We start from the raw sequence: 22951 nt of genomic DNA, 5'->3' as shown, positions 1-22951 counted from the left end.
CTTTTCTAGATTTTAAAGCCCTCTTTCTGGTTAAGTTATTCAACTTTACCTGGAAATACAGGCACGTGACTGAGTTACTTTAACTTATTTTAACTACAAATCTAAACAACTGTGGATCTGGTTAGTGGTAAAAAACACTGATCTATCAATTATTACATTAAGACTCACCGACGTGTATTGGAGCAGGAAACAATCCATATTCATGTTCCCCAGGTATGTATTCTAGTTTCTCTTTCTTTAGCTGCAGAAGTTGACTGCGGGGGCTAAACAAGAGAGAAAGAAAAATGTGAAAGCAGCTCGCTAACAGCAAAGAACACTGAATGGGGTGTTTTATTTCTTTTTTGTAACAAGTATTGATATGCTTAGAAAAACATGATTTGTTTAATATTTCTTCTGTACTCACTCTTCAGTCTTGTACACATCAGAATAAAGTCCTGCTTTCTGGAACTTCTTCTTCGGCGGTCTAGCTGCTCTCTTCTCTCGCGGGTTGTTTGTGGGCATGGGTGGAGCTTGTTCCCTAGAGACAGTGCCTGGGCACTCCAAGGAGCCCTGGCCATCTGGCTTGCTTTCCACTGAGCTAAAAATAGAACTATGAGTTGGTTTCTAGTGTCAACGGGACTGGACAAAAGTTAATATACATACAAGCACTTAATCTTGATATTAGTACTTCAAAGTCCCAGAGCTGAGACTTATAAAGGGGCAAACAGTGTTCTGAATATCTGCTTACCCCTGAAAGTGCTGATGCTCTTCTTGGGCAGGCCAGCTTCTTCCTGTCCCAGCTCTGGACTTTGCTGCCAGGTTGCCCAAGTTCTCCTCTCTGTCAGGTAACTGTTCCACAGTCTCTTCAACCTCCCTGTCATCTTCAACCTCCTCCTCTTCCTCATCCCTCTCTCTCTCCCAGTGCTTTCTCTTCTGACCTTTTCTACGCTGGCCCTGGACTACAGACTCAATAGCATCTGAGACAGTGTCACCCTCCCACCCTCTTCCCCCTGCTAGCCGCTCTCCCCCACTGTCCCTGTGCCGAGTCTGATTCAACTCAACCACAGGGGGTGGGGATGGGGGTGGGGAGGGCAGCGGATATTTCCTGGGACGTCCAGGGCCCCTCTTCTTCACCACATTGTTTCCGGTGCGAGCCTGTCTCTGCAGCTTTTTGGCTCGCAGAATTTTGTTGACATGATGCAGGCTGTGTTTGGGTGGCTGTACTCGATGGGAATGGTGGGGCAGGGAGGCATCAAGGCAACAGTCCTGAGACGCAGACAGGCAGGAGGAGGAGGCTGAGCTGTGAACGTGAAACAGAGAGGGCTGGTGAAGGTGCTGCGGCCGATGGTGCAGCGATCCTTCAGGCCCTTCAGAGGGTGGGAGGGTAACACCTCTCATCGGGATACCCGATGAACCTGCAAGAAGAAACAGCAAATTACTACTGCATATACGGCACCAAACACCTGAGAACACATCATGTAAACAGGACACTTAAAGTATATATACTCAGAAAGTTGTACATTACAGTTTTCCAGCATAATCTTCAACTTATTCTCAATATATGCACTTTCTATTCTTGGTCATCTTTCTTCAAATCTCTCCTTTCATTTCCATTAAGATTACACTCATATTTCCTTTTTGTCTTCCACCTTTCCCTGCCCAGCTTCGCAGTCTCTGACACTGATTCACTTTCACACATATTCCTCTTATCGTTGTTCTCCTGTTTCTTGCCTCCCCACTTCTTACATCCTGCCCTCGCCTGACCATAGAGAACCCTCCTTCCCGCTGTGTTTCTAAGTCTTTCATCCTTTTTTTCTGTCATTTATTTTCCTGCCATGTAAAGCACATTGAGTTGCACTTGTGTATGAAATGTGCTATACAAATAAAATTGCCTTGCCTTGCCTCTTTCCATTCACACTTGCCGTGGCCATGTAAGAATGGTCACCAGCTTTCCCTAACCCTCAAACTTAAGACTCATTTTCCATTCATTTTCATTGAATGTTTCCATACTAAAATACTCTTTAAAAAAAAAAATCTACAGGCAACACTGATACAGCGTTGTTCTTATTGGAGTCTTGTGTATTCCCTCTAATGATAAAATTCAAACAACTCAAACTGTAGCAGACTCACATACTCAACATCGCGGGGATTAAAACACTGAATCTTGACATTATGTCAAGAATTAGTCTAGACTTTGTAAAATCCTGCATCAGACGAAGTCACCGTGTAAGAGAAGATCCCATTTATTAGAAACTATGAGTTCCCATTTTAACCACCATCTGTCCCTGGTGGGTTTCTGCTAAGTATTCATGTCTGCTTTTTAAATTTTTTTTTATACAAATGCATATCCAGTGTTTCCAACACATTGTTAATTGTTGTACACGCTGCCCAGGTCCACAAGGGGTTGGGTGATACACAAATGTTTGAATTCATATCTGTGTTTGGTTTTCAAACAAGATATAAAACAAGACAAGCTCATTTTTGTCAATATATTTTTATGTTTTCCCTTGAAATCTGTGCCAGTTTGAGTATTTCCCCTTACTGTCCCCTGACTTTTCTGCTGTATTTGTCAGCAACAAGTTGAGCTTTACACTGCCAAAAATATCTTTTAATTCTTTGTGCGACTTTGTTAGTAAATTTCAAGGAATAACCCCCCCCCCAAAAAAAACCCAGTGCATATTAAATGTAGCAAGGTTTTGGATAAATTGGAGGCTAAATTACATCTGTGGGCAGAACACCGTGAGCACACGCACTCGCTTCTCCTCATTCATCTGGCAGATCAGATGCGCGTTGAACTGCCGATTTGAACTGATACACCATCTTGCACAGCAGGAATGCTTATTGGATTCCGCTGTTACCAAAGACTTTTGACTTCCTTAAAATCCTAAGCATGTTTTTTTCAGAAAAGCACCAAATGCAAAATTACTTTTGAACAAATGTAAGAATTTCACTCCCTCGCACTGCTCTTCTCCACTTCAAGCACAGAGAGGGAATACCTCGTATTCACTCGATCCGCAGCAGCTCGTATCACTGCGTTATTGTCATGACAACAATGTGGTCGTGCCCCAGGTTCAGCGGCAGCTAAACTGACCAAGTAAATATGACGGACTTTTCTAATGCAGTCTGCTCAGTGGGCAGTGGAATGAAGAAAGTGACAGAAACATAAAAATATCCCACGATTCACTCTCCAGTTTAACATAGTTCAATCCAGCCCAAACGCCACCACCAGTATAATCTGATTCTGTGGAAAACACTGATACTGCCGTAACATCTCGGCTGTTTTCATACCTGCTGTAACAGTCAAAAGTTTCACTTTCCCATTTATTTCTATTGTGTAGTAAATTAGACTTTTACAGTAGAATAAGATTTTACGCAAACAGTCAAAAGTTTGATTTTACTGTCTTGAACTGCAAAATTATACAAGGAAGGCACTTAGTATACCCGAATTGCCCAAGCAAAGTCTATGTGTGGGCAACACTGGCCCTGTCCTGTATGCATCCTTTATGAAGCAAGACAGATATAAATCTAAAAGTCCACATACTGCCCAGCACTATCCTGGCCTCTCTTTTATTTTTGTTCCCCCCACAGCAGACTACACATTCTCCTCTGTCAGTGTAAATTCATCTACTTCTGTCATTCCCTACTTATCTTGTGTGCCAGCTCAGTCCCCAGACTCCCCCCCTTGGCCTCCCCGACAGTCACAGTGCCGTCTGTGACCGTTGTTTGACCCCATGTCCTGAGATCTAATCCAGGATTACCTTGTTTTGAGCTGCAACGTACAGCCTAAATAGAAACCTTTTAATTTCCCATCTAACCCAAGGATATGCAGATTAACATTGGGTTACACTCACTATCACCTGTTCTGCCTTTGCTCTCTCTCTCTCTCTCTCTCTCTCACACACAAGCTGGCATTAAGAGTCAATAAAGAAAGAGCATTGCTGAGGAGTGTCTTACATCTGGATCTTACAGGTGTCTTACAGGTGCTGGATGCCTCCTACTGTGGGCAAATGAGCAAAATGTCTCTTGAAAATATAATGTTGACAAAATACTCCACCCTTTTAGTAAGATGAGCTCTGGCTGCATCAACTGTGGCCATTCATCCTCACCATGAAGCAAGTTAAAGTAATCACACATGCCTCTCTAGCCAAGATAGTAAACACCAATAAGCGCTACCAAATGTCAGACAGAGGGGATGCCTCTGTGTCTTTCAAGTGGACCTTTTTCACTAAAATAAGTGGCCAGTAGTATCTTAATTCTATTTTCAGAATGACTGTGAGGGCTCCAGAGGCAGAACGGATCATTTTTTCCAGTGTTGTTTGTTCCAGCCACAACTGAGGTATAGAGGGTTCCAGTGCTAACCACGGCACAATATCTCAACATACAATAAAGGATTTTCATGAGACACACGTGTGTGCACGTGCCGAGATTCAGTAACATCTGAGAGCCCACTTACTGTGCCATATGGCAGTGTTTGAAACGATTACAGCCCACAAAAACAAGTTGGGAGTTTATGCTAGACCTGATTGACTGCACACTGTGCCAGTTTTACCATAGCTGTGCCAAACCACAGAGCTGATTAGACATCAGCCAATCATATTCAGACAGGACTCTAACACTCCTAAATCTGAACTATTTTTGGAAAATGAATATGGTGCACAACTGACACCAGTAACCTTCAACAATGTCACGCTGAATATGGGTCAAAATACTTTTTTGTGCTGAATAGTTCAAAGTTACAAGCTTCATGAGCTACATGAATAAAAGTGAATCAATGCAGTGAATTAAATGTCCAATAACAAATAACATTTAGTTACTATCATTACTGTGCAGAGGTTTCTTTTAAACAAATCATAGTTGTTTTTTTTTGTTGCATGCAAGCTTTACTCAGCCAAATTTGACTCACCTAAGTCTCTCCGCTCTGCTGATGTTGAGCGGTCCTTTCTCATCGGCCGCTCCATGTGGGAGAAGTTGGAACTCTCTGTAGCCATCTCGGCCTTCCTGCTCCTGCCTCCCTTGAGTGAAGTGCGGGTGAGAGCAGTAGCAAACAGATTTGTTAGATTTGGAGAATTGTGAGCTTCTACATCCTCTGTGGGTGTGAGAGGCTCCTCGTCCTCACTGTCTGAGCAGCCTGCTGGGTCTTCTGCTCGTCCATCTGAGAATGAAACTTGGCCAGGTGCCATTTGACTCCGTGAAAGCTTAGAGTATTCTCCTTCTGGGCTGCCCATCCTGAACCAGGATTCAACTGGGTGATGGCCTTTAGAGCTACTTCCCAGTGTAAGCCTAGAAGGTCCTAGACAGGACATGGAGCTCTCTTTGCGCTTGTACCTTTCTGCAGATGAGGAAGAGGAGGAAGAAGGGGAGTTGGCAGAGGTGGCAGCAGCTTGCTTGCTGGAAGTGGCACTGGAGGTCTCTCTTCCAAAGCGGCATCTTTGTAAAGACTCTGCCATTCCCAAACCGCCCACTCGCTCTCCTTTACCTGATGCTCCTTTGTCAGAAATCCCTGCGCTAGCCCGGCTCCCTGATCCACTCCTTGCTGCTTCCTCCCTGTCCTCCTCAGAAAATCGCTCTCTGTGTTTGTGTCTGTGTTTGTGTTTATGGTGCCAGTTGAAAGAAAGCTCAGAAGACATGGGTGGGAAGAGGACAGGGGACCTTCCTCCTCCCAGGTACTCCTGCCGAAGCAACTTGTGTTTTTTCTTGTGAAATTTTGAGGGATTCAGCAGAAGGTGAGAAGGATGGTGATGATGCATATAAGAAGTTGGGGGAGGAGGCGGGAAAGACGGTGAGTGGTGAGAGTGGTGGGATGGGGCTGTGTGAGGTGACTGGTGGTGTGGGTGAGGATACAGAGCGCTTGCTGGAGGATAGCCTCTGTAATAGCCCAACCCCAGGGGCCCAGATGAGTAAGGAACACCATAGGATGGGTGGTAGAAGCCTCCACCTGAGAGTGGAAATCCAAGCCCTGGTACAAATGGAACCTCAGACATGGACTCCCTCAATTTGGGAGGCCGCCCCCGTTTCTTCTTCATGTCTGGTTTGCGAACGTAGTGCAACGGGTCGCAGGAGTATGCAGGATGAGAGTAGAACCTGCCAAAATTAACCCTGAAGATTGTAGGCAGCAGATCTCTGTGAACATAATGATGAGGAGGAGGGCCACCTGTGCCTCCTATTCCACTACTGGCTCTGCTCCCCACCCCTGGCATTCGACTCGTTCCTGCTGGCATGCCAAGTCCACTGCCGAGCCGGTGCCCTGTGGAACGATGTGTTATCCTTATTTCACTTAGCATCACAATAATCTCATCAAGCTCAGCAAGAAAGTCTGGGTCCAGCCTCCGAGACCGCAGCTGCAAGTATTTCTTCTTTCGTTTCCTCTTCTGTCTCTTTAGCTTGTCGTAGCCGGGGCATCCATGGTTGCGGCGTTTGCACTTGTGCTTGTGTTTCTCCTTGTGGCCCAGTAAAGAGGAGACGGGAGCTGCCGGGTGAGGTTTACGGGGATCAGGTGATGACCTCACACCATGGGGGGATGGAGAGGGTGACGGATGTTCCATGAGCACAGCGGAGTGTCGACGCCTGCCTCTGGAGTTAAGGCCCATCCCTGGAGCCATAGCTGAACCGATGACACTTGGCATTAATAATCCACTGCCCATTCCGGGCAGCATCCCAATTCCACCCAAGCCACCTGTCCCTCCAGTCTTCTCACCACGGTCAGATGTGCTGTTATTATCTGTTCCAATACCACTGTCACTGGGCACTGTCTCTTCACTGTGTGACTCACTGACTGGTGATGGAGTGGCTTCTTTTAGCTCGCTGAGGGGAGCAGGGGAGGTGGGATGGAGCGGCCTCGGAGGCGAAAGCTTATGATAATGGTAGTGCTGCCTGTAATGATGGTGATGGTGAGGGTATCCACGGTAAGATGACTTTTTCTGGGAAGCTGCAGTGGCAATAGAGGATGACATTGAACCAAGTACTTTATTCGGGGCTGAAAAGGTTGGGGGAGGGAAGGAGAATGTGTTGTGGCTATGATGGGAGTTAGAATAGTGAGAGTGACCTGAAAAGTGCACTGTGCCTGGCTCCACAAAGCTGGCATCACTGATGGGACTGTGGCCTCCACTTGACTGTGAGAGGGAGGGAGAGGGAAATACCTCTGAGGTGGAGACCTGGTGATGCTGCTGAGACTGTGATTGATGGTGATGGAGAGGAGAAGCGGTGTTTGGACACAGAAAGTGGTCTGGCGATGACGTTGCAGCTCCAATACCAGCCGGTGCTTTTGGTTTACGGCCTCTCCTCTTACCCATGTATATTGTTCCCTTTTTACTGACATTAATTTGTGGCCCTAATTTTCCCCCAAAAGAAGCAGCAAGGGAGGATAATGACTGGGTTGCAACTTCCACAGTGCCAGACACTCCACTGGTGCTCCCTTTAGGGGTGTCTTCTGTTCTTGGGCCAAGTAGAATTTGACTCAGAATACGTTTCCGCTTCACACTTTTCATCTTATTGATCTTGCCAATAATAGTTTTCATAATAAGCTGCCCGTTTCCTTTACTGCGGAAGCGTTTGTCTCCCATGTCTCCTGCTTCTGGAGCCAAAGTGGGAGGCTGACCCTCTTGTGGTAAGGTGGGAGGAAGGCGCTTGGGACGTCCACGTTTTCTAGGCATAGGTTTAGGAGGGTTTAAGTCCACTTCAGGGTGAAGAACAGGTGGGTCCTGCTCTTCTTTGGACTTAAGTAAAGATGAAAAGACCTTGGAGGGGGCAAGCTTATTAGGGGGGTTCCCAGGACCTGGGGCATCCAGCCTTGGCATTTTGGACTTCGGTCTTCCCCTTTTCTTAGGCTGGAGTGGGAAGAGCTGTGAAACTGAACTCTGTGGCAGAGGATTTGGTTTGATCTTATTTGGATTGGGAGGCCTGCCCACAGGTCTTTTAACCGGCGGTGATGGTGTTTCCAAGCTTGAAGATAAAGGCATGGTGGTTTTGTTCTCACTGAAGGGACAGTCCTGGCCTGCTCTGTGAGTCTGTGTCTTGTTCATTACACGAGTCCAGCGGGGTTTTCGTCCCCTGCGCTTTTTAAGGGGTTTGCTGTCCTGCTCTGCAGGTGAGTCTAGAGATGAATCAGGAGAATCATCTCTAAGAGGTGTCTGTGGTCCATCTTCATCATATAGCTCTGATGGAGAAGGTGCCCTTTGTCTAACAGACTCAGGAGGACTGCAAGTTCGACCAGGTCGACTACTATCCCGGCTGGGGCTGCGCTTACTCGGGCTAGAGCTCTTGCTCCTCTCAGCATGCAGTGATTGATTACTTGCTCCCCTGTCTTTCCCCTCTGGCTTTCCTGTTCCTGTTGAAGAAGGGCACTTGGTTAAGTCTCTGGGGCCATCGTTGTCCTTCTCCCTCTCCCCTGCATCGCTGTCCTCTGCCGGAGCCGGAGACTCTCGTGACTGGTGTCCTTGTGAGGGGACAGCGGAGCCCAGGTGACTCACTGCACTTACTGTCCTCTGCTCGGCTAAAATGGAGGAAGAGGAGGAAACAGGACAAGATGGAGAAGATGTGGTATGTGATAAGCTGTGAGCAGGACGTGACTGTGACTTAGAAATACTACTGTTGCTGTTGTCACTGTTGCTGTCCTTTGACGTGGCTGACAGACGGTTATTGCTGTAGGTGAATGCAGGGCTGCTGCTGCGACTACTGCTGTTGCTGCTGCTGCTGCCAATAACTTTTCCAGCCCCCTCTAAGTCCTCTTTCCTTAGTGGCGTCTGAATGGGGGAATTTTCTGAGACACTGTCTTTGTTCCTAGAACCGTAGGGCCGACCAGGTGGTCTTGACACAGGGGGCGGTGGAGAAAGGTGCACCATTCTTGAATATGTGTTCCGATTGGCCATTGCCCTGTCCCGCTGCTTGGCTGTAGGAGCCATAAAGCCTGAGCTTGGGAGAGGAGGGGTAGGATCACTCTTTGTGGGTTTGGTTGGCTTAGGGGTCTTTGAAGGTGGGCAAGTCGCTATAAGTTGGGCTAATTTCTCAGTGACTGTGGGAGCTCCCCAACTTTGGACACCCTTTTCCTTGTCTCTCTGACCTTCTGTGCTGTAGGTGTATTGGGGAGGCTTAACGCTGTCAAAGCTGAGTTCTTTTGATGCAGGTAGTGGCGAGGAAGGTGAAGAAGTGCGGGGGTTGGTTTGTGGAGTCGGTGTTTTCTTCCCAGAGGAATGCGTTTTGCCATCTGGTGGAGGGCGATGAAGGTTAAGGGGTCTCTCAGATGTGGTAGTGGAGGCTTTTGTCTCTGACTTTGAATCAGGCTTACAATCCATCTTTGCTGGACCCTGCATGAAGAAGAAACAAATCAGGAAAACTTATCACCCAATTTCAAGATTGGTTATATTTATACCGTGTTGTTTCCCTAGAAGCACAGCAGTAAAATAGTACAATGACAGAGCAACAGAACAAAATTCTTCTACACAAAGTGCATATTAAGCCTTATCCACACAAACACAGGTATTTTTTGAAATGCAGCTTTTTCTGTGTGTCTTTGTCTAACGTCCACATGCCAACAAAGTCTTTTGATAAATACAAATAAACATATTTTTTAAAAATAAAGCCAAGATAAAAACTATTTTTTAAGTAGTCCAGTTGCAGTGTTGTTATGTGAACATGGTAACTAGGCTTTTTGACTTGCCACATCAGATCACATGCACCATCTCACTGGTTGGATGCAAGAAAATTCTCCAACAGTCTGTTGCTGGGAGGGGAGCAGGAGACGCTTGTAAGGTAGCACCAATGTTGATAGACGCATGTACATCATATGGAACGGAGGTGTTAAAGTATGCTATGGAGTTCACTGCTTCCATCCAACACAGAATCAGCCGTTAATGTTGCCGTTTGACACGAAACCTGATTAGACCTCTAGTTTGTGGGACAACGTTGAGAATAAAGTGGTTGTTGCTGCAGAGTAAGAGTTGTCTTTGAGTGAGGTGCTTTGTCTGCATATTGAGGGGAAGGCAACTATGAGATCGCTTGTCAGTCCTGTCAGAAAAGTTGCATGCACACTGAACTATTTAGTGAGGAGAGATCCTGCATGAAAGATAACTCCTTTGAACTGTCTTAACGTGATCTGCCACTTGTACCCTCTGTATTTACTGTAGGTGTACAGTTAGGTGTCAGGGAGGAACTTTTGCTGTTCCGGTTGCCTTCAGCATTTCCATATGGATCGATATCTACTGCACACAACGCTGTATGGATGCCATTCTTTTTTCACAAAGTATTGATAAAGCTATTTCTTTAAATACCTGTGTATGTGTGGAGTAGGCTTCAGAGATTAAAAGCAAGGACATTTATTTTACCCTCATACAAATTTAAGTTCATTGATAAGACTTTCAATCCACTGCTGTGTTACATGCAAGGCTGGGAATGGAGGGGGAGTTACTCAACGGGGTCAGATTGGGGACAGAGAGGGAAAGCAAGTGAGAAGGGTCATGCAGGGATGGGGGGTGGAGAGGACATGACCAGGCAGAGACAGAAGATAGACGACACAGACAGAAGGAGATTGGAGGGGGTGGTGCATGATGAAAAGAAACAGGCCCTTGGAAAACACAAAGAAAACTAAAGAACAATTTATGCCTTCCTTTTAAACTGTGATAACACAGTAATTACTACGACAGCTTGGTTACTATCGGTGGCTGACTGATGATATATAAAGGATGTTAGGTAAATAACACAAGTATGTACACAAAGTAGAAAAGCTAAACTAGGGAATATAATAATAGTCAATACTGAATGGTTAGAGTTTGCAAAGTGGGAATCAAGAACAGAATCAAACTACATAAACTGACAAAGTTCTCCCGCCTTACCTTTTTCGCTGGAGCATTCCCATTCACCTGGGAGGGTGATGAGGCGTAAGTGCTGCCAGGAGGAGGAGCAGGTGAAGCTGGTGTAGGAGCTTTAGCAGAGAGCGCTGATGAAGATGATGAAGCTGGTGGTCTGTTGACATTGGGACTATTTTCCCTCTCCTTTTCCCGGCCCGTTTGTGGACTCTGGCTATGGTTGTGTGGCCCATCACCTGTGGCCCCTGCACGGTTTCCGCGAGCACCACCTCCTCCACGACCTGTATGCCTCACAGTGGCCTTGAAGGCTGGTCGGCATACATAATTCTCCAAGATTTTCGGGGGCTTCTTCATGCGTTTTGTTTGAAGGCCAATCTTAAGTTTGACATTGCCCTCAGACAGGCTGCTCTCTTTGATGGAGAAATGGGACTGGTCACCACTGGCACCTCCTGCACCTCCCGCTGGTGCGGAAGGTGCAGCAGCTCCCTCTTTTTCTCTGTCCCGCTGCTTTTCGTCCTCTTCCTCTTTCTTCCCACCCCCTCCCTCCTTCTCTCGCTCCCCTGTGGGAGCACCAGAGTGATGGGGGGGTGGAGTTGCAGTTCTACCCTGAATCTTCTGATCCATCAGAACTTTGAGGCGTGTACACGTTTATTCGGAAGGGGATGTTGTGGATACCAGGTAGAGTTTTTGTGTGGGGATGGGATAGGGGTGAAGGGGGAAAGGGGGGAGGGGGGATTGCAGTGAGGGTGAAGCTCTCCTTGTTGTGAAGTGGCTTCTCTCCCTTCTTGGCTGTCCAGCCCTCTTTCTCCGTCCTTCAACTATACGACCAGAGACAGGTAAAGCAGGGAGAAAGTAGAAAAGGAGGGACAAAAACAAATCCCCATTAGTCACACAGAGCATCAACAAAACACTCACAGTTTAACCTTAGCCTTGAAACTGTTGAGTGTAAAATGTCTTATAAAGAATTATGATGTAAAACACATGAAAGGCAGTCATTCTTTATTATCTATCCGGTGAGAAATGGTCCTTCATTCTGTGTGGGTGATTAAAGTACCATTTTTTTTTTTTTTTTTAAATGTTTATTTATTTTTTTTTATTACAATGTGCTCTCCCAAAAAAGCCTATACGAATCTGCGACCCATTTACACAGCCGAGGCATTTGCAACTCAGAAAAGTAACCTCAGGCACAGGGATTCGGAATTGTCCACCTGCGATTAACAAATCCCATGATGTTCAGAGTCAATAGTTAATCTCACAGCACTTCCACGTTCTTATTAGTGTTACAGGCTAAGATGCTGAGCATCCACATAAGTACCCTAGTAACTGTGATAGTGGCAAACTTCTCCTACCCTGTGTAAGCACAACAACAGAGAGCAGTATGCTTCTTAATTGTTCTCCGTAGAGGACAGCCCAATTCAATGAAGTTGTCTACAGCTCCCCATGGCCACTGAGTGATTTAATGCGGATTCGCCCCCGAGCAGGTGCTTTCTCTGGCTGAAGTCATTTGGAGGCAATTCAGAACTGTGACCTCAGCACATTGGGTCCTCTGGGACTAGACAGACGATCTGGCCGCCTTTCCCAGCCTATGCCAGCAGCAACTGAGAGCAAATGATTGAGCGTCAATGTGCCTGCGGTTTTCCTGCACCCTACATTAGTGGAAAGCACTAAATGAGCTACTTAATGGAGCTTCAGGAAAGTCATACAAGTCATCGCGTTTGTAAAACATCATAGCAAGAGAAGAAAAAAATGTGCTCCACGTATATTGTCTTACAAAGCATTTTCTTCTGGATTGTGACTGTTGAAAACAGTTCTCTCTCTTGTTGAGAGATGCTTCTTCTTTAACCACACGGTATACGCAGCACAACTTTTGGACTCTTGCCTGATATTCCACGACACCCTCTTTTCCATGTTTACTTCAATTTTGCCTCAAAATCGTCGACTCTCCCTTGTTACACATACCACACTCAAGTCACACCTCCCTCTTTTCTTTAACACTTCATAAATCTCAGCACTCTTATGCTATTTCTATAAGCTTTTCCCATCGTCTCCCTTCTCTATTTCACAAACTTGGAAAGCACCCGTGTAAAAGCACACAAACGAAATCTACTGTGTTCCAACTTTAATCAAAAACACATTTCACCCATCACCCACCCAACCGACTCTCTTCCCTGTATCCTCCTTACATGCAGTGACAAACGTACCCCTCATTCTTTTATTCTAAACACTTGCAGTGATACCAGAACTGCCTCCATAGCCCAACAGCAGCTATGCCAAAAAAAAAAAAAGCCACAGTAGACCCAAGCACTGTGAGAGCCTACTGACATAAGATTTGAGTAAAGCCTGCTGGAGCGTCAATACATTTCTTTCATGTTTAACAGGCTAAGCCAGGTCATTTACTGGCACTTGTTCTGGCGTTAATAATATGTTACTCGGCTGGACCACTGTCGATTTTGCGATAGATAAACCTTAACGTCTAAGCATATCATTTTCAAGTTTGGCGTCAAGGTATTTTTGTATTTACAAAGCAGTAATGACAACAAAACAGTAATTTGTATTATCAGTCATACTAAAGAACTACGTAATATTGGTTTTAAAGCTGATAATAGTCAGTCAGTCTGGTGTTTGTTTAGTTCTTTTAGAGCAATAATCATGATTTAAAGTAGAAAGAGAAGAAGAAAAAAATGCTAAACAAAATATGAATACGTGACAATCCTTAATTATTATCAGGTTAACTTCCAAAAATCACAGCAGAGCATGGAGGAACGTAGTAAACAACTTCTGGCACCCCCTCCCATTTTTTTCCTCCCCTTACTCCCAACCCTCCCTCCTTTCACTCCCTCCTCACTTTTGCACACGTTGTTCATAACTGCTGATTTCCCTTTGGCCATAGCAATACTATCCAACCCACCCACCCCCCACATCATTCACATGAGGGCTGGCGTCTGCCCCGAGAGCTCCCTGTCATTTCCAGGGCTTTTTACTCCATCGGTATTAGTGAGGAGCTGAGTCTGTGGGGAAACCAGCCAAATTCCTTTACTACTACCACTGGTTTGTATCGCCTAACAACGGCAGTGCTATATAACCGTCACAGACCAAAAAGAAAGCAGCAGCAACAATGTTTAAGACCACAAGATAAAAGAATTGTTCAAGTGGCTGCAATAAAACGGAACAGAATGACAGGTGTCAGTCAGACCTGCAGCATGCAAACGTGTTCTGCAGCAGCTCATTACGAATTAATAATAGCGCACAACATCTGTGTATAGAATTTTAATCAATTGCCACATATTATGCAAAAAACGTGGCTGACCAGCGAAGGGTTGAACAAACCAAACAGCATTATCTGCACGCAGCTTCCTGTACAGTCAACACTGCCCCTCATGGGAATAGCTCATGAGCCTGCTAACCGAGCACACTTGATTTTCAAAGTGGCTACTCATCGTTTAGTCATAAAACTGTGTTTGTCTTAAGAAAGCCCAGCATTGGAGACATAAGCTTGCAGCCTTTCAAAGTACTCTGCAATGCATTCAACGTGGAAAAGAATAGCTCGTGTGTAAACATGAGCATGCTAAAATCGGCTAAACTGACGAATACCGGACCAGAGATCAATGTTTAAAGGGATTCCTTGTCACTTAAAATACTATGTAATTAATCTAATAAGAAACATGTTTTTTTTACTCACCTCTGAAATTGTCCAGAAACAGTGATCACATTATTCGGCTCTGTGTCCTGCCTTCATCGGTATCAACGTGGTGGCCACATATCTTTTTATCTTCCAACAGCTGAAATAGCAAAACCAAAATACGATCAAACATTGGTTATACCATTGCTGCCTTCAATAAATCAATCAAAGCCATGTGCCATGAGTCATAACTAAGGACAAAACCTCAAATTCAAATATTGTCCCTCGTGTTCAAGCTACAACTTGGGCTGTTCTTACTGTTACCGACCGTGCCAAAGAAGGTCAACTGGAGTAAAAATCTTGCCATAAATTTCAAACTGAAATCCCTACACGCTGCTCTTGACGACCTATTGAAAAATCAATCGTTAACCTTGCCGCTCCAAAACAGAAAGTTGCGATGGTGGAAGCTGAGTGCCAACATGCAAAGCATCCCCGTAAGACATGCATTTCCAAAATACGTAGGACAGTAGAAGGTAGAGGGGTAAAGCCACTTAATATAACCCTTTAATCATGAAAGGTTTGTGTTTAATTTACAACATAAAGACAGTTAACACCCATCTAATAATAAGACAGCCCGTGCTACAGTGTGTATCAATGGCACTGGCAGCAGCTAACTAGCCATCTATCAGCAGCCTATTTAAGGACGATTTAAGCTCTTTTCACCCTGCACAGCCAGTAATTATATTGTTTATAGGCAACAAACAATAAGCAAACGCCCACAGCTTTTACACAGTTTGTAGAAACCGAAAGAATAGGGCACAACTCAGGGCAAGTGATGTACATAATCTTGCATCTCCGTCACATTCTCGTAGACACTCGTGTTACTACATCTCAGCTACGACGGCTAACGATGTACTAGCAAGTGAGCTAAAGCAGAAAAATATTTCAAAGTGGTTTCAAAGACTAACGCACAATTAAATCGAGCGGGAAACACTCGCAAAAAAATATGGCGAATTATATTCCAGTGGTAGAAAATAACAGATGCAGCGCCGTGTAGGTTATTAAAAAAAACACTAACTGTCAACAAAATGGCGGCTGCGTTGAATCAACAGAGACCCGAAATGGATCTCCCTCTATTTCTTCCTCCTCGCTGTTAAAATCCCTTTTTCCTTACAGCAACTGGTATCCGTAATATTTCCCGAGATGCTCTGAAATCCACAACGACTCGCGTTAGCTGGGCCTGGATGTGTCAACACGGGCCTCTCTCGTTAATCGGGCCTCCATGTCTGCTCAACCCGTATCGCTACTGTGTCAGTACAACACGGGCATTCTCAGTCCCACCGAGGAGGGAGGAGGGAGCGGGAGGGCGGAGGGGAGAAAGAGAGGAGGAGAGGTGAGGAATGGAGTGGAAATGTCGGTTCCTGCGGTCCCTGGTCACTGACAAAAATGTCTGTGGCTCATTATTTCGCTATTTTCAGCAGCCGTAGGGAGCCGTCTTTCGGGTTGGTTCAGGGTGTGTTTGATGGTATGCAACGGCCAACTGTCAGCCTCGCGGTGCCTGGTGAGCGGGCACAGAGGGTCAACGTAACGTTACGGTATATAAACAGAGCGGGCAGGAGAGGGGAACAGAGCTCGATAACCTATAAATAAACCATTGTACTTCCTTTACTCTGTTGGAACTGAAGCTTTTAGTTGACTGACTAATGACTGAGTTACCTAAACAACAACATTCTTATAAAGGATTTATAAATAATTAAGCAGCAGGACTGGACAGGGACTTATTGGCGGATCAGGCTACTAATAACCTTATCAATTTAGAAAAATATGTCACTATAATCTAGTGACAATCAATTTGATTATAGTTCAATTGTGAAGGGCTACAGGCATTAGGCTAATTACATTTTAATTGCATCTTTAAGTATTGGATCATAAGAGTAGGCTGCACAACATGTATCTGTGCCTCGATGTTTTTGTAAGGGTAATTTGATTTGAACTATCCTAACTCCTGAATGATGTTCTACAGATTAAGTTTCTTCCTTATAGGTGGCCAATTTAGGTAATGTTCAACCGATAACTAACATTTATTGTCGAAGTGGTTTTTATTCCTCTTTATTTACATTGAAAATAGAAGGTGAACAGCTTCAGCGAGTGCTGCTTTTGCATTGCAAGAAGAACGAAGTGCTTATTGAACATGCAGCAACAATAACATACGCAAAGGAAACACCATCCAACATGCAAGTATGCCAGATGTTTGGTGCCACTTCTGCTTTTGTAATTTGATTTAACCAACTGTTGAACCTGCATGCATTTAATCTGCACTGAAAACGAAGAAATGTGGCAAATACTTTAAGACTTTGAAATAAATGTTTGTGATGTTGTTGAAGAGCTTAGATATAACACATTTGCATGAATGTGTTTTTCCCAGAGTAGAATAAATCTCGTAGGACAGCCATTTATCTATTTAGAGTTGAGAGGATAGTTTGCAATGCTCTTTTATCTTTATCATTTGCTAGGTGTGTATACGTTTGATCCTGTAGGCACACAGGGATTTAGCAAAAGAGGGAAAAAAAGTCTTTTTTTTTTTAGCTGATGGGAGATTTAATGTCTCAGACTTTGAAAACCCCTGGTCTAAACTGTTAACTGATGGTCTAAATTGATGATGATTCACTCTCTGCCATGGATTGTTTAATAAAGCACTTGCATCAATACTATAACCAACAAGTATTGTGAAGGCTACATACTGTAAATTTCTGTCTTCAAGTAAAGATGCCTATCTCATATCTATGTAAACATACTAATTGGTCGTGTTTTTAAACCCATATTTCATTGAATAACACAACAATTCCACCGTATCATGGTCAAGTTAACTTTATGGATGTATTTCAAGTTTATTTCAGATTAAAGTCTGACGTAATCTGTCGTCAGTTCAGTTATAACAACGCTGACCACAGTGCAAATCCTTTACATATCAAATTGCTGGACAGACTGAAATATCTCCCCGTGATAATATCAAATAATTAATGCAACAGAAGAATGCGAGTGAGGGTCACATGGTTCGGCTTTAATGGCGGCTTTATGTTGGTAAAAGGTCAACAAAACGCTGCGTAAAAAGACCAAACTGTCTCACTAAGACCACAATGAAAAAGTGTTGCTGCTAGATCCTGTCGCCATTGGCACTGGCAGGTCAGTGGTGATTAGTTCATCACATCAAAGTCGGTCGTTAAGAAAACCACCTGAGAGGGCGGCGTAGCGAGAAGGACACATCACCTCTGCGCCTTGTCAGCAAACTGCAGGATCCTGCTGCGAGTGCTGTGGCGTACGATAGCAGTAAAGCTGGAGTAGAAAACATAGCTGTCCTGAGCAGAAAGGCATGTATCACTCGAGGGTCGATGCTGCAAGTTATAACAGTGAAGCGTGTTTTTATTTAAAATCTGCCGGTCTGACGAGAGAAGCGCGTCTTGAATATATTAAAGGAGGTAGAGTTGTCGGCTTGTTTCTCAGATCGGCTGCCTCTCCTGTTGCTCTTGCCTGACAGAGGGCACCTCTGGGGGCTCCGATGTGGGCGGGAGGCTGTTGTCAACACCATTAAGACTTTTGCGGCAGACTGGGCATGTATCGTGCTGTGAGAGGGGAGAAAACCTGTTATTCGGCATGCAAAAATGTAAATGACAAAGCATGAGTACAATTTTGGGGATCAAAAAGGTTTCTCCATCCAGACGAGTGGTACCAAAAATGCCTTCTTGACAATTCAAACAGACCTTCGAATGCCTGACCACAGCCACTCCTCATCCTTACCAGCTCCAGCCACGGCACTATACATTCGCTGTGGAAGTGATGTAGGCAGGGAAGCTTCCTAACAGACTCCCCTAATGAGTACTCTTCCCGACAAACTGGACACCCGAGTCTGCAGTCTAGAAGACAAAAAGAAATGCAAAGCAGTGAGTGGCTTAAAAGTAGAAGCTACAGAGAACTTAGTCATAAAATACTGAAATAGTTTGTTACACACAGATGAGAATCTTACTGCTTCTATCAGTAGTTTGCTTTGTTCATCTGCACCTTTGTGAATTATGTCCAATATTTTAGAAATAGTCCACAACCAGGTCAAGAAGCATGTATTTATCAATGTGGCTCCAAATGGCTAATTGATATTCTCTTTACTTCACAGAGATAAACACGAAGGAGGGATGAAGTTAAGAAATCACATAACTATAATGAAATGAATAAAAGTGGAGGCGAGGAAAGTTAGAAGAAGTTAAGCTACAACAAAAAGAAAACATCAAAAGTGGTAAAAGCAGCAGAGAGCGTGAACAAAAGGGTCAATAAGAGTGTGGAAGGAAAAGAGGATGATGGAAGAAAGAACGAGGAAGACAGGAATGAATTATTTGATGCCACAAGTGAGAGGAGGAGGAGTGGAAAGATGGAAGGAAAGATAAGTAGGGAGTAAAGAGATAGACGGATGAAGGGAATGATAGGAGAGGAAATTAAAGATAAGAAAAAGTTAAATAAAAATGTGAGAAGAAAAGAAAAGTAGGGAGAAAAATAAAGCTATGAGGAGGTCAGTAAAGAAGACAATAGAGGAAGGAAAGAGCAGAAATGAGGAGAAAGGGTAAAAGGAAAAGTAGGAGAAAGAAGTGAAGGAGAGAAAGGGGAAGATAAATTATAGTGGGAGTGGACAGGGAGAAAGAAAGAAAGAAAGAAAGAAAGATGAATGATGGAAGGATAGTGGAGGGATGAGAAGGAGAAGAGAAACAGGAGTTGATATCAAATGAGAAATTAAGGAACCCGAAGAGAAAGAAAAGATAAGCAGGAATGATAAATAAGACAGAAGAATAGAAGGATAGATAAAAAAAGAAGTAAGGAGAGAGTGAGGAAGCAAAGTAGAAGGAGACAATAAAACCTCAAACCATATCAAAATGCTGTAAAACTGCATAATTGACAGTTCTAATGTAATTAGCCTAAATTTTAAAACCAAACCCTGAACATGAGATGAAGCCATATGGGGGAGATCAGACAGAGCAGCAGAATCCACACCTGTCTGGTCCTGAGAGACGCAAACTAATGGCAGGGATGAAATCATCTCCTTTTCTGCAGGGGGTGGACCTGTGTTCTCCAGCTGACCTAATAACTGGGTGAGTAGGAGAAGAGGTGTCAGAGGAGGATTGCAGACGAGTGCATGTAAACAGCTTTGGTGGTGAACATAAAGAGATACGTGGGAGTCCAGACTTTGATATCACAGCGCCTCATGGTATCACTGACCTCTGTGATGACTGCATCGAGACCTCCCTGACCCCACGCATAATCTCCTGGGTTTGAGTGCAACTGTAGCATGCCGGATCTGAGAGACAAAGAGAAAGAGAGCGAGAGGGAAGTTTTCACACAGCATCAGAATGAAATCAAAACCAAATGATGTGAAATCGAAAATGCAAGAAAGCGCCTACAGTGCAGCTGGTGCAGCACCAGAGTTTCCGTTACTGGTAAACAGGCCAGCCAAGAACTGCTGCACCATCCTTGAAGGAGCAAAAACAGACAGCAAACATGTCGTATGTAGAGCATGCTCAACAGCTTCAAATAACAAATCATTCACTGGAATTAGCCAATGAACTCATATATGAATTTATTATCCTAATCAGAGCTTTTTACTCTTTTGAACTTTTTCTCACAATTTGCTAGTTTTGCAGTGGTGACTGCAGAGTGGAAAAATAACCCTGCAGAACTGTGATGTTTCTGGGTACTACGCCCACACACACACCCTTCTGCTGCAGGTCTTTGCTCAGGCATGGGCGACCTCTGTTGTTCGGGGTTGGGGGGCAACTCCTGCTCTTCGGCCTCAGCGACTGGCAACTCTGGAGAGGGACTGCTCTCAGATACCTGCTCACTGTCCTCTGGATCGGACGCAGAGGAGGGCGGATGCGACAGCAGAGCAGAGCGCTCCATGAATACCAGCTGCCATAACTTGGGAGAGGACCAGAGAAGTAAAAGTGTCAAATGAAGCCCTGAAGACGGGGGATTGTGCTTGTAAAAATGCCACTTATAAGCCCAAACCTCTGAGAGCAACGAGTTTGAATCTTCACTGGCAACTGAAGGCGGGCTGCCCTGCAACAGGCTGGACAACCAACAAATAAACGCATAAAACCATCAGGAAAACACATCTTTCATAAGCATCTTTCAAATGTCAAGGAGGTATTGTTGAACTTTTAAACCTTTAGAATTAAAGGGCCCATATCACGCTCACGTACAGGCTCATAATCATATAATGGGTGTCTTCTACAATAGGTTTAGATGCTGTTATATTTGGAAAAAGGTTTTCTAATACAGTTCACTGCTGCAGTGTCTTTGTTGCCTTCTGTCTGAACTGCTCTGTTTTAGCTCTTTAAGACCCCCTTCCCAAAGAACCCAGTCTGCTCTGATTAGTCAACAAATTGGGCAGAAATGGGAGCATGTGTGTCAGCTGGTAATTCTTTAATGCAGGGGGCGTCAAGCTATCTATTAAGACAGCGTTATGCAAATTATATTAATGATAATGTAATCAAGTAAAGGGACGATATATTAGGCAACTTGTGTTTGCTTTTTTCTGTAGGACAAAATAACCCCGGTGTTAAATATCTTATTACAGTGACGGTATGAGAAAACAAACAAAAAAAACATGTCAACTCCTCTGCAGAGCTTATAGTTCATTTATAAAAATATCATGAAATAAAGAATAATGGGAAAACTGATCAGTTTCACAAGACTTTGTAAAATCCTAATGATCTAATCCAAATAAGAATGAATCTTGAAAGTTGGGCCCATCGAACTAAAACTCAACTCACTAATATTCCCCTCTGCAATTATGCAACCATGTTTAGTTTCTGTTCATAGAGGATAGTTCTGTCATTTCTAAAAGTTGTTTAGCCCCTCTTAAATAAATGTTTGCACTAGATCCGGCAAAAATAAAGAAAAATATAGAAAGAAGACACTTTAAGGTATTTTGTCTTGTCTACAAAATGGGTAGGCGTATGGTTCCTCAGGACTTTGCAAGTTTCCACAAATGTAATGGGAGTTTTCACATGATTTATTTTGCAAATAAATCCATAAACTGGATGTTTCCAAGCTTTTACAGTCGTGTATTTGAGTTCCTACATGGGCAGCATGCTTTAAAACATGTTTAAAAATCACAAAGCTGACTATTTCTACTTATAACAAAACTATGCTGTACCTGGAGTTTTCTGTCACCTCCTCAATGAAGTCAGAGTCACATCTTGGGCAGACAAGATCCTCAAGGAAGAAAAGAAATAATAATTACAACATTTATTAATAAATATCTCATCTAATTTAATAACGATAACCTCAGAAACTCTTGAAAGGCCTACCCCCAAACCTCAAGTACACACAACCGACATACATTTCTAAATCACAAACCTAATATGCTTAAACTATGCGCGTAATGTGACATTTTGACTTTGAGCAACCTTTTCTCGGCGGATGAAGGGTACCTTTCGTGATATCTGTGCGTAATTGTGCCACTAAAACGAGATGCGCAGCCTACGCGTTACAGTTTCCGCTTCGTCTTTGTGCTCAGTCATCGTTTTCATCTCTCAGTTGAGAAGAAGGAGGGCAAATCAAACTGAACCAGAGATGCAACACGCCCATCTGAAGTTCTGTGACTTGTATGAAGTCTTGTATGTGGTGACACCCACGCAGCTGACATTAGACAACTGGACAGGGTCGCCAGCAGTGGTGTTTCTAAATATGGCAACGCGAATTGCCAGATTACATTCGCTCAGTCTACTTTAAGGGTTTAACGCATGCTGTCTTCACACGAACAACCTCCTTTTGGCTGTCGCAAGCTATGGTTGTTTTATGGATTCCGCTTATTATGATTCGGAAGTTAGAAAAATAAGTTAAAAGTCTGCAGATTTTCAGAAGACGGTGCCCTGAAAGTGTGTAATCCCCCCCAGCTCTGAAGGATCACGGATGACTCGTGTGGAACAAAAGCAATCTCCAAAGAGACTCACCGGGAGTTTGGGGTTTGTCTCACATTTACAGCAGTGACAGTAAAAACGGTGTTGTGGTGTATCCGCAGCCTCCGCCATCTTCGCGGTGAAGAGCAGTCCCTGACGTCGGTGTGGCAGCCCATAAAAGTCTCAGCCGCTTGTCAGAAGGGTCAGAGCAGTCCAAGAGGGTTTGACAAGTCAGAAAACCAAACCTTTCCAACAGAACACCCCCTAAACTGCTCGTTAAAGTTAATAAAGAGGTGTTGATGAAGAGTTCAACATGTCAAAACTATTTCGCGCAGGGGCACTTTCAGCCGTTTTCCTTTGGTATGCGTTGCCAAGGTTTTTAAAAAATATATATAACAGAGTTCAAAAGTAAGCAACAAGTTGCTATCAGTGTTGTAGTTTTATTTGGGCGGGTTTTGTGTCGCTAGATGATATTTTAGGGGATCTTTTCTCTTTAGAGCTCTGTCGTTTTAAAATGTAGCTTAAAACGATAAATCTTCGAATATAGCGAGCCATCTTATCCCCCGCGTAGTCTACCTAAGCCGTTCCCTAGCAACGCAGTTCTAGGTCCGTTAATA

At 44.1% G+C, this 22951-nt stretch overlaps 2 protein-coding genes across 7 annotated transcripts in view; both read right to left on the bottom strand.

Moving 5' to 3' along the window:
* Nucleotides 1–15886, bottom strand: part of ash1l (ash1 (absent, small, or homeotic)-like (Drosophila)) — a 30412-nt gene extending 14526 nt beyond the window's left edge. Inside the window, exons 1-7 of one of the 3 annotated variants that reach the window (XM_072370422.1) lie at nucleotides 15569–15886; nucleotides 14455–14554; nucleotides 10803–11593; nucleotides 4883–9278; nucleotides 728–1394; nucleotides 404–577; nucleotides 169–263 (exon numbers count right to left, since the gene is read on the bottom strand). In XM_072370422.1, the coding sequence (XP_072226523.1) occupies nucleotides 169–263; nucleotides 404–577; nucleotides 728–1394; nucleotides 4883–9278; nucleotides 10803–11399 (5929 nt within the window). In that variant the 5' untranslated portion in view covers nucleotides 11400–11593; nucleotides 14455–14554; nucleotides 15569–15886. The other 2 variants (XM_072370424.1, XM_072370423.1) reach the window with 2 other exon arrangements.
* Nucleotides 15887–17470: 1584 nt separating this feature from the next.
* rnf115b (ring finger protein 115b) lies at nucleotides 17471–22511 on the bottom strand. Of its 4 annotated transcripts, none has more exons than XM_072370296.1 (9): nucleotides 22389–22511; nucleotides 21590–21648; nucleotides 20437–20497; nucleotides 20144–20346; nucleotides 19833–19901; nucleotides 19651–19729; nucleotides 19426–19519; nucleotides 18190–18305; nucleotides 17471–18014 (listed from the first exon to the last, which is right to left on the bottom strand). In XM_072370296.1, exons 1-9 carry the CDS (start codon nucleotides 22464–22466, stop codon nucleotides 17892–17894), a joined length of 882 nt encoding a protein of 293 aa, XP_072226397.1. In that variant the 5' UTR covers nucleotides 22467–22511; the 3' UTR covers nucleotides 17471–17891. The 4 variants fall into 4 exon arrangements, with proteins under 4 accessions (XP_072226397.1, XP_072226398.1, XP_072226400.1 ...); XM_072370298.1 differs by having other exon boundaries at nucleotides 17885–18014; nucleotides 18153–18305; XM_072370297.1 differs by lacking the exon at nucleotides 21590–21648.
* Nucleotides 22512–22951: the final 440 nt, after the last annotated feature.

The sequence above is a fragment of the Leuresthes tenuis genome, unplaced genomic scaffold (genome assembly GCF_036924035.1).
Source record: "Leuresthes tenuis unplaced genomic scaffold, fLeuTen1.0.hap1 SCAF_18, whole genome shotgun sequence".
NCBI lineage: Eukaryota > Metazoa > Chordata > Actinopteri > Atheriniformes > Atherinopsidae > Leuresthes > Leuresthes tenuis.
Note: the sequence above shows the minus strand (reverse complement) of the source record. Positions and strands in the feature narration are given on the sequence as shown.